Source organism: Pelmatolapia mariae, linkage group LG18 (assembly GCF_036321145.2).
Source record: "Pelmatolapia mariae isolate MD_Pm_ZW linkage group LG18, Pm_UMD_F_2, whole genome shotgun sequence".
Taxonomy (NCBI): domain Eukaryota; kingdom Metazoa; phylum Chordata; class Actinopteri; order Cichliformes; family Cichlidae; genus Pelmatolapia; species Pelmatolapia mariae.
In genome coordinates, this window is record NC_086243.1 from 28,921,786 (window position 1) to 28,933,953 (window position 12,168).

Genomic DNA, 12,168 nt, shown 5'->3' on the forward strand with positions numbered 1-12,168 from the left:
TGCAAATGCACTTAGCATGCAGGAAGTCTACGCACATATGCATGCACACACAAACACACTTGAGTAATCATTACTCTGGATTTGTGTGGGTGACAGTTACTCAAGGTGAAGTGCTGAGACTGCTTAAGTGTGGGTGAGTAATCGTTCCACACAGCACTGTGAATAATAGACGGGTTATTAGGGACATAGGAGGTATAGAAGAATCTTATTTAAACTGCTTTTCTGTCCAATCTTACAAATTCATGATGAAGCAATCTGCAATCTGGTGTTAATTATACAAGAAATTGAGACCATGGTTTTCACACACCACCAATTATTGCAGCTCGTAGGCAGTATAACCTTTTTCTAATGATATAATGAGTCCATAACAGCAACAATAGGTCAGCTAAGTTCACTGTGACACATAAATCCTATTTATTTTAATCATGTTCGTAATATAAACATGCACAGTAAGAACGGAGGACTTGCAAAGAAAAAAGACAAGTGATTTTATTTACTTGCTCATATACTGACACTCTGCATGCACACATTTGACTCCATTCAGCAAAAATATATGTTTAAAATGTTGAGTTTCACTTCTTTATTTAGAGGTAATTCCATCCATCCGTCTTCTTCCACTTATCGTGGGGGGGGGGGGGGGGGGGGGGGGGGGGGGGGGCTGAAGCCTATCCCAGCTGTCATAGGGCGAGAGGCAGGGTACACCCCGGACAGGTTGCCAGTCTGTCGCCCTGATTTAGAGGTAATAGGCTATTAAATGTGTGGCATCAATGCCAGCATACTGTAGCTAATTAAAGCAGGAAGACCTAAGAAGACGTCACAAATTTATCGCAACATCAAACAGTCTAATGCTGATTTTCATCTGGGAAGCACAAAGACAGAACTGTATACCAACCAAGACAGTATACCTATGATTTGTACACTATACAGACTAGTTCAAAGACAGTATGAAGAAAAGGCCTACATTTCACTGATATAGGCTTAAAGATTGCATACACATCCTAAAAAATTCAATTATGGTCAAGAAAACCTAAATTCATAAATTTGCGCAACCAAGAGTCTCACGAGTTGCTCCCATAAGGCTGTATTCATCTGTCGGGTGAGTGAAGCCACTGTCTGCAGAACACAAGAGGTGGGCTGTTTGAAACATGACCAGGCACAGCAGCAGAAACACACCTCCTAAGTTTAAACAGCTCTCTAACATTTGCAACATTTCTTCTGTTTAAACAAGTACGTCTGCTACGGCTATTAAACGCGCTCCAAACAACGAGCTTAAACGATTTACAAAGAGGGAGAGAGTAAGTGCTTGTTAAGACAAACATGCTAAACTCCGCACTGATGGCAAGCCAAGTGGATGTCATCAATCTAGCAAGTACGCGTAAATTAATTTCATAAAAGCTTCGTGTTGCTTCACACGGAACGACAAGGCGAGGTTGGGCACGACTGTTTTGACAAGACTCCTCCAAAATAGGTAATCTGATCGATGTTAATATCACATTCATCATAGTGAAGAATCTGACTCTGATCTTTTTGGAGTCATAACGTAATTATGAAGGAACCATAAATCAGATTTCATCATAACGTCAGCAGAGAACATAAATACTGGTTCTCCGTCGTGCCTGAGCATGTGGGCTTGTGTTTGGTATTTTATCTATATGTAGCGCCAAATCACTGCAACAGTCGCTCCAAGGTGCTTTATATTGTAAGGTAAAGACCCCGCAATAATGCAATCAGAGAAATAACACATGCGATTAGGTACTGGACCTTTAGCTGCATTATTTGCACATCAGTCTTCAGAATGGAGCAGGCAGGTTAAAGAGCAACTAACATGCGTATGACTGCGCCAGACACTGGCGCCTCTGTCGGGTGACGTCGAGATGAGTTCAGGGCTGCTGTGCATGTGTTACAATGGCTCAATATACAGTCTGTATTATACTAAATGTATATGTTTGTATGTACTGGCCAGTATAAAATCATTTTATTAACTCTGAATATTTATTCTGGCATCCGTCAGCAATAAACTATCATTCAAACTCTATTTTTTGTGTGTCTACTCCCCTCAACACAAATGCGAATAAAACATTTTGACACTTAAACGCAACTGAAAACAGTTAAGATACTATATTAACTTTTTGAAAAAGGCAGTCACTTCCATATATTCATGCATAGCATTTCCAGAGTTGATTGCTCTTTCTGCGTCCACCCCCTCCTCTCCCTCATACCCTCGACTCATGCAGGAAGACTTGCTCAGAAAAATTCTGTGTCACCCATCTGATTCTGGTATAAAGTTGTCATCTTGTTCTCATTAGGAGGCTAGAAAGAGGGAAGAGAGAAAGGGAGGAGGAAGAGAAGGAGGAGGGCTAGCCTGGAATAAATGAGGTCACCACTAACACTCCCTGAGGAGGATCACTGAGGCCTGGAGGAGGGGCCCGGTCGGCCGTAGTTTGGTAAAAGTGAGATGTGTTTTAGCAGTCCAAAACAAGACAACCTCTCTGTTTGTTGGGGAAATATTTATATTATATAGTCATATCATATTCTGCATCCTGCACTTTTAGTTTTCCACGAGTTCTTAGAGGGCTTTCTCTAGAACTAGAAGTGAACAGAAAGTACACCGGAGCTTATGCATTTTCTGTTTACAGCAACAGCTCCAGGAGTTTGAAAAACAGGATAAAAGTCATAAACAGCACACACGCAGCTGTATAAGTAAAAGTACACAGTGCCTGCTACAACCAGGGCTTTTTTCCGTGCTGCTGCTGACTGGCATGAAGCTGACAATTGTTGAATTATTAAAGAAAAGTCTCACTTGCAACCTACAGAATGTATTTCAGTATGTAAGATGCTATTTTTGTTACTTTTTAACCACCACATATATGTATCAGATGACCTCTCATCTATCTCAACTAACTGTTGTTGGAGCAGCTCCACACAGGCAGTGGTCCAAACCAAAATCCGCCTCGCAGCAGCACTATCCATGGTATCCAGCTCCCTATATGGTTTTAAAAAAAACAACTTTTTTTTTCATGCTCAGGTGGCACAGATCGGCAGTATCTGTCTAAGGTTCGATTCATAATCTGGACAAAAATCCTCCCCAAACAACAAGGCAATGAGAGTATAATGCGAGAAATACATAAATCAGTTTTACTGAAAATATTTCACTACACCCTTCAATTCCCAAACGCTCCTCTCTCTTTCCAATATGACCCGCTTCCTATCTGAGGAAAAAAAAATCTCCATACTCAGCATCAGTCAGCATCTGCCTTTAAGAGGCCTCAGAGGGGATCAGTTTCACAGCACTTCCCCATCCTAGTGCATGCACTTAGAAAAATCAATACCAACCACAGACAAAACAAATACAAAGACATTAGATCAATACGTGTAAACGCTTCTTTTTGATTTAAATAGGTGGCAGCCTTGTTTTCAAGCTATATTTATTATCATATCTTACACCAATGGGATCATTTCTTAAATATTTAGTTCTTGCACAAAAGCTATTAAATATATTTTTAATAATGTCAACATTAAAATCTTAAATTATGCACAAAAAAAAGCTTCAAAGAAAGTAACACTAAGTAATTTAGTAGCAAGCCCTGCAAAGGCATGAATGACAGTCAGCACACTTGCTCACAAGGATCATATTGCTCCGATTCCACACATGCACGCGCGCACACACAGGCGCGCGCAACGCCAACTGTGAGTGGTAGCCTGCTCGTCTGTTGATATTCTGTGACAGGATAAACAGAAGACTGATGGAGTCGTTTTAAGAAACTCCTCTGGGTTTATTTAACCCAGCGGCCCCTCCTGTCTGTGTCTATTCGTCTCCTACACGGGAAGACGCTTCTATATTCAGCTCAGACTAAGATATCGCCTGGATCAAAATCAAAAACATGCATAAGGCAAACTCAAGCCAGAACTAGTATACAAGGAACATCACTCGGTCTTTCTGTTCAGTGTATCGTATTAATCAAAACATAACAAAACGTACAAAAACACTCAAACTTTTCCACATCCAAGTTAAACACAGATGCAATGAAGACGCTGTGTAAATTTAACATGTTTGAAGAAGGCACAGATGTCTGCACACGCACACACACACCCCGATACACAGAGCTAAATATTCAGTGCGCCTGTCACAGAGCCAGACACCATGCTGACCGGGGCCCGACGTGTCAGCGATGGAGTGAAGGCAAGCGCAGCTGTGCGGCACACCCTGACACCACACACGCTCAGAGGAATGTGGTGCTGGCACAGCCCAGGTGCCGTCATTTAGGGTTGTGACATCGCTGCAGGAGTTTGTGTAGGGACAAGTCTGTCATCAGACTCCCGGGGTACGTCGGTGGGTGCGCGTCAGAAGAGAGCAAAGAGAACTGGATGACAGAAGGTAGCAAAGATATCCGAGTGTTCGCATATGAAGGTCCACTGTCCAGGGGCAGCATGGGGAGCTTTAATCTAGCATATTTTCGTTGGGCTCCTGGAAAAAAAACAATGCAAGCACGAGGGGAAGATATAAGGTGGGTAATGCTGGGTAGTGTTGTGCTGCCAAGACTGCACGTGTGTTGCAGTGCAGAAGATTGTGTGCATGTCTTAGGTAACTATTAATGTACTGCCCCTGAACTTTAGACAACACAATAAAGATTGGTGAGGATGATCAAAGTATTTTTACGTTGCAGGCCAAACCTTAGCACATACACTGTGTCTGCAGGTTACTACTGTACAGCTGTACTTATCCATCGTAAAGTAGCAGAAAAATTTCCACCTTTCTGTAATCCAATCAAAGCAAGACGCTTCATAATCTCCATTAGTAACAATGTGTACAGTGTTGGGTCGCTCTCGTCCTCTCTTTTCTAGAATGAGTGAAAAAGAAGTCATACATTTTTTAACATGTATATATATTTTTAAGACTCCATTATTATTCCAGTTTTGCTTCACGTAGACACCTATCATGCTTTCATCACACATTAACTACCACACCTCCATATGGCTAATAAGCATGAACAACATGAAGGGGAGAAAGGGAAGAGGGAGCCACAGCACAAGACTATAAGGAGAGAGCAAGAGAGAGATTTGGTTTCTATTTAATAATTAGCTCTTCACTTGCAATTAATATTGTTCCTTGACTGAGTAAATTAAGTAATTTAATTTTTACATTAAGCACATATAGTACAGTAATGCTGTACTGAGAACAAGGAGGCTGCAGACAGTATAATTAATACTGCCCCCTCCAAAAAAAATTAAAAAAAAATATCACTGGCTGCCCTCTGCCACCCCTGGAGGTCATCGGCAGATCCTCCTGTCTCAGTAAAACCTGGGCCATCACAGCACTCCGTCCACCACCTGTTTGACCCGCTGCCCTCTGGTAGGCGCCTCAGGTCAATCATGTCCCGCACCTCCAGACTCACTAACAGCTTCTTGCCCTGGGCCTAACCCTAACCCCACCCCAGCCCACTCACTGCACCACTCTGAGCCATGATCCGAGTAACCCACCTCGCTCGGGTCACTCACACATGGACTCTAGTCAGGCTTTTCTTTGCACTACTTCCAAGCACTTTGCAACTTGTTCCCTAATGTGTGCCCTTCACTTATTTTTCTATGTATCCCTCTTGATTGTATACATTTCCCCTGCTTGCTACTTATTCCTTGTGTCTACTGTTTATATTTTATTCCGGCACTGTTGGTGTGGAGCACCCACAATTTCACTGCACATGTACAATGACAATTAAGGGTTATTCTGTTCTATTCTAGTGAATGTCCCAAGTAATACAATCTAAACCATCCAGCCAATCATACAGGTATCTTCTATGAACACAAGCAATGACTACTAACTGAAGTATGAACTATAAAGAGAGCGTCAGCAGCCAAAGTAGATTCTTAGTTATTGATGTTGTTACAGTTCATAGAAAATATGGTATGAAGGGGGAAAAGGAAGGAAGTCTGATGAAAGAAGGAAAAGATGGCATCTGAAAAAATATTCCCTCTGTGTGAGTTCAAACTGCCACTTTTTTTGGCAACGATGATACTGACTGTATCTGTATTATATACACACTTTATACTTAAAGGTGCTTCCACAGATACAGACACAAACACTCAGGGAAAGTATTAAACTGTGTTGTATATACTTGTATTCCCCAGATGAGCACTACACGCAGCCCGTTTCATTCCAGTGTAAGCTAATAAAAGTGTCCTTGTGTGATGGGCCAGACATTCCTTCCAGTCTTTAAAAAGCTCCTGTGCAATGGCAGAGATGAGTCACAGCTGCCAGGAGACCACCAGTCATGTTCAGTGGGACACGCGGAGTCACTCACACTCATACATGTTTCATGTCCCTACGTTTCCCCTGTTTTCTCGCGCCAAGTGTACATGAATGTGGATCAGACTCTTCCTGTTAGAGTGTTAAATCAACACAAATCCACAGTTTTCAAAAACTAAAAACAAAGGGAAAACATTTAAAACTACTAATGACAAATTTAAATTTAAAAGTAAAAATATTAAGGTTCACTGACATCGCTGGTACTTGAGAGCAAGAATGTTTAGAAAGCTGGTTGTGGTGCCGTTTCACATCCATATAAGGGATATTCCTTTTGGTATGAGCGCCACTTGATAAAGCCACATTATAAACATAAACAATTTATATTAAAAAATCCCCATTTTAGTTGTAGCTTCTGTATTAGCTGTGTAACATTATCACTTTTATTTGTCATCATCATAAATAATTACACAAAAGGAACAGCATCTCTTCAAGCGCTCACTGGGCTAATTTACAAAAGGATAACATCTCGTTACAATGTCACGTTCTGCTACCTGTTTAATGTTCTGCTACGCTACATTAAACAGGTGCTTCTGCCCTTATGGCTGATGCCTGTGTACGTTCAAACTTTGTAGAAAAGCAAAACATCCACCCGCAAAGGATGTGACTGTGATGCAGATGTGTGTCAGCGAGGCTGACAGGTTGTCATGTATGAAATGTACACACACTCTTCTGCGGGAAACGCCTGCAGGGACCAATGAGAGAGGGATGTGAAAAGATGAGCATGATGACAGCTCGTTGTAAGGGTGCACACGTAAACACATGAACTCACAAACGTGCAGATAAACACTGAGGCATGGGGGCTTATAAACAAAGATTGAAAGGGTTGCATGAGAGAGTGTGCGCCACAGAAAGCACAAAGATTCCTTTGAGCCACTGACTGTAGAGCAGATGGGAGAAGTCAAGTAGATCCTGTGCACCTGAAATCTCAATTCTTACTTTAACTTTAGCTGGAGTTTTCGTATTTGGGCCCCTAAAGTTCTGCCAAATGTTACGAGTTCTAAAACTGTTAGCACCTATGGAAAAATCAGCTCTTCATCTTTGAAAATACAATCAGTAGTTTTTATCTATGTGTGCAGAAGTCTGTTTCCAGTGGAATACCTCACAGAGACTCTCGATATATTTTCAGATTACTGGCTAAATGAACTGCTTAGAAATAACACCTGGCATTGATTGGCTGAAAACAAATAAGTGCAGCTAATAGAAGTAGGAGATCCAAATATCGATAGCGTCGATACCAATCCTGGTATTGGTACTGGATCAATACTGGCTCAAAAGGATTGATACTTTCTATCCTTTAAGTTTAGTATGTAGGTCACTGAAATGTGCAATTATTATCATTTTTTTAAAAATGAAAATATACTTAAAATTTTCACTATAAAAATGTTGAGTTGAGTGTCGCATCTATTTCTTTATAGCCTAAAGCACATTTAAACGACAGAAGTCGACCCAAAGTGCTTCACAGACGGGAAGATTTACATTCCAGGTCTCCAAAAAACCCCAAAAGAAACAAACAAACGAAAAAAAAACCCTATATAAGAAGCGGAAAGGGGTTTTGTTGCATTAACTAATTATTGTAGAAAGTCAAAATCACAGTGATTTAGTGGCCATTAAAATGTGTTCAGAATTTGCAAGTCGACGATTGAACTCATAAATCATGACACACTCTCCCAAAATTGTCGCACACCACCAGTGGCTGAGACGCTGCTCATGAATAACAGCAGTAAAAAAAATGTTTCAGTTATCTATACAAATATCTTTTTTTTTGGACCAACCTTTTTGTCTTTCATTGTTCTTTTTTGGGATTTTTAACCATAACACTCCCACCAACCACCATGACCTGAATCAGAATGGCAACACAGTCAGGGAGGTTGGAGTTTATGTGCACGCACAAATGATGAGTGCCTAGTTTGATAGCTGTAGACTTTGGGAATAAAACAACTGAATATTTACATTCCTGACCTCAGAAAGTCGTGGTTCAGGAGCTCTAAAGTAAAGCACACTGCTCGATCTGTTTAACTTAGATTTACCAAGAGATAGGCGTGGCCATGTAAATATATGGGGAGTGTTTAACTGATTAAAGAGATGGTTAACGACGGCATTAATGAAAATCCAGAAACCGATAAGAGGCACTTTGGTGCACAACAAATTCTCTTATCTGTCTGGTCAGTGAGCACTTCCTGTGCCTTGGAAAACAGAACAAAAAAACAACATTTTTAAAGACTTCATGAACAGTTCCCAGAAATTACTCACCCTGTCTTTGTCATCAGCCACATCGCAAAGCACATCATCCAGGTCGAGGATTCCCCCATCACCGTGCTCCAACCGGTGAACCTGCAGCCAGTAGCTGGCATCCTGCAGAACAAGGAGGCAAAAAGAGACATTTAAATTCAAAATCAACAGCCGTTTTAAGATTACCTGACACATGAAAATTTGGGGCAGCAATTGTAAGAAGATGCATATATCGCAAATGACCTTCAAGACCTATTTTATTCATTTTATATTTTAAATGCAAAGAAATGAGTGCATACAACCGTAAAGCATAAACATTGTGAGAACTGATAAAGGGTTTTAGTAGAAAAGTAGACATGACTGAAAATCCCTCAAAAGCTCTTTGGAGCTTACACAAGTCCACCAGCGGACACTCCAAACATTTTAACATGCCACTCATCTCATCATTGTTGGCTCTTTAAAGCAAGACTATCATAGTCATCGGGACCTGCGAGGAATGCCACCCACCATTACTATATAATCAAGTTCAATTACGTGTCAAAGAGTCTGACATGAAAAGCACACGCAAAGGTCACGCTTGATTGAAATAAGTGGGAATAAAGGCAAGGGTTAAGAAAAGAGAGGGGAAAGAAAAAGACACTGTACAATTATAGAAAAATGTAGCTTTACAATAACAAAATAAGGCAGGGATAAAAGGTAGAGTATTACCGCCATCACGCAGTGGTAAAAAGGAAATCCAACTCCCAGATGATTGTAAAGCCCCCTCCCAGGGTATTGACATGCAAAAACATGTGCACATGTAACTTGCTCCAAGCTAAAAGGGAGAACGAGTCGAGCGCACATGCATGGAAGTGCACAGTGTCCTGGCATCATTTGACAAAGTATTAACTTTTGAAGTGACTGTTTGGCTTCGTCCCACACACACAGAGCAGCCTTGAGGGTTACAGCCTCATTACCCACTTATACAGTTCCACTCCACTGCAACACACGCAACTCACTGCAAAAGGGCACCAGACGCACGTCTGATGTGTTTAACTGGCAAAGTAATACTACATGACAGGCCTGCCTTGGAGAAGGAAACTGAGATTTCTTGGGGGGAAAAAATGCAACTATACAGCAATGATAGTTTTGATAGTCTGAGTCTAAATGCACTCAGTGAAAACACGACAATTCAAACAGCTGCATTAGTATTTTTCATGTGTTGCTCTTTTTTAGCTTCTCTTTAACTCACCCACTCGCTGCTGTGACAGATATCATAGTTTATTACAGCCAGTGTCACTTTGTGCAACCCCAGACACAAAGACCCTGTGGATTCTAAATGATGGATCTCAGACACAAACACACAAACCTTTAATGTCAGCGATTTTATAAAGGAAAAAATGAAAAAAGTTTGGCCAGACCAGACTTTAGTAGTGATTGAACAGTAATCATTAACAGTGAACCATCCTGAAGCATCACTGTCTCAGAAACACTTGTTTAAAAAGAAATGGAGACCTCAAACACAACTTGTGTTTGTAACAAAATAAAACTTGAAGCGATTCTTAAAGTTTATTAGGAACACTCCACTGTACGCGACTATAAATAAAAGATGGAAGTTGAAATCAAAGCTAAGCTGTAAAACTTATCTGACACAGAAAAGCAGTAGCCAGCACTCACCAGAACTACATCTGCAAACAAGCCAATGCAAACAAATTACTGTAGGTTTCTGTGTGTGCTCAAGAACTTTTTTTTTTTTTTAATTTATCGCTGCCTGTTATAACTGAAAGCATTCAGTCCAGAGTATTCATCTGAAACAGAGCCAGCACGTCCAACTTTTTTGTTTGTTGTGGGAAAGAAAGCCACAAACCACTGCCTTTAAGCCAGTTCAGCCAAAACACATTTTACTGTTTTGTTTTGAATCAACTGGGGCGTCTCCCCAAAAACCATAAAATCTAAACACTTTGATTTATTGTTTATGATTAACAATGACTGAGCGTTCAAGAATGACTTAAAAAGCCAGGATTTTACCTACTTTACAAAAACTGTTACGCCAATTAGAGAATGACCCCGACAACCCATCAGCTTATTCGATAATTTATATACAATGTATATAATGCACTTTAAGATAATAAGGATACAGATTTAAAAAGTAATACTAATCCAGCCTGCTCTTTAGTTGAGGCTTTAAGAAGATAGTCACACATAATAAGTGCACATAGCAGCACAGTCTATTTAAAGTCCCCTATAGTATGTCACTGTGGGGACAGACCAGGGTTGGGCACAAAGAGACTTTAAAACTGATGTGTGCGTTTGTGTGTCGTTCTGTGGTGCCAAGTTCATCGCGCAAAAATAGCTCACAGCAAAATGTCACAGTGCCAGACTTAAGACAAGGGACTAAGTCACATAGTAAACAATGTTTCAACATAACAGCTCTCTGATGTGGGTATTACAACTTTCTGTGCACATCATCCCTCAAACCTTCTCACTCGACTTTCGGAGAGAAAAAAACAAAACATTACAAACAAGTTAATGTGGCATCTTCTTTCAAACTCTAGTTTGATCCCTGTGGGCCTCATTGAGATTCTCACGACATTATTCTGCTGAAGCTCTCTGCTAAAGAAAGGAGGACCGATCTAAACTATTGGAGCCCTCAACAGTCCAACAGCAGACTTGAAAGGAGGCCAAGGCAAACACGTTGGCAGCAGGGGAAGCCCATCACTACGTTTTAGCAAGACAATGCAGAGTCGTGAGCACCAAGGTCTCCCTAACACAGTGAAAAGGAATGTCTGGAAGGGCCAGTGTCCACAGTTGAGAAGTATTCAAATGGTATTATACAGTACTCAGTGTACTGACATGTGACAAAGACACTGTATGCAAAGTTGTGGAGGCAGACTAACTCGATACTATGTATTTCGCAAGATACTCTACAATGTTACAATTTTAACTACAGAGGAAAAAAAGCCTGGAAAAATGCTGAAACATTTAATTTAAAATATATATATATATATATATGTATGTATCTTACAGCATACAGCAGCCTGTTTAACAGGAAGCCATCAAAATGATGTGAAATATAGGCTTTAAAAATCTCTTTTCAATAACAAATCTTTCAAGGTCTTACACAATACTATTTTCATACAGTCCCAATAATACATTTATATGACATAAATTACATCACATGTTGCAGCCTTGGAATTTGTCCAGAACAAGAAATGTGTGAGGAGAAAGTGACATTTGCAGGTAAGGACAAGAAAAAGAAAAAACAATGTTTTAATACTTTCAGTGCGCAACTTCTCGTGACGTAGTGGCACAGCGTGTTAAACAAGAATAGCAATAAGGTGAATAATACATGCAAATAAGGGCTGTGTTTTTACTTGATGGTAGTTATTTTAATTTTGAAGACATTAATAAAACTATCAGGACAAGCTTCTTCTTTTTTTTTTTTCTTTTTTTTTTAAATGAGGAAACTGTAACCCTGAGCTGAAGTAACAGCAGCAGTCCAGAACTCTACAGTACTTTTCAAATCAAAGCACCAAACTGTTGTCCAGCGTACAAAACAATACGTGGATTTATCGTGGCAACACTCATTCTGATCACAGCAGTGTGCTGTACGAGACTTTGCACCACAATGTCTCTGGAAGACCTCACCGTATACTTCG

The 12,168-nt window shown here is 40.4% G+C and overlaps 1 protein-coding gene across 5 annotated transcripts in view; it reads right to left on the reverse strand.

Annotated features, from left to right (window-relative positions):
* pard3ab (par-3 family cell polarity regulator alpha, b) overlaps positions 1–12,168 on the reverse strand; it is a 238,652-nt gene that overhangs the window by 193,329 nt on the left and 33,155 nt on the right. For all 5 annotated transcript variants that reach the window (XM_063462892.1, XM_063462889.1, XM_063462891.1 and 2 more), the window contains exon 2: positions 8,552–8,653. In XM_063462892.1, coding sequence (XP_063318962.1) covers positions 8,552–8,653 — 102 coding nt within the window. The remainder of the gene's footprint in view (positions 1–8,551; positions 8,654–12,168) is intronic.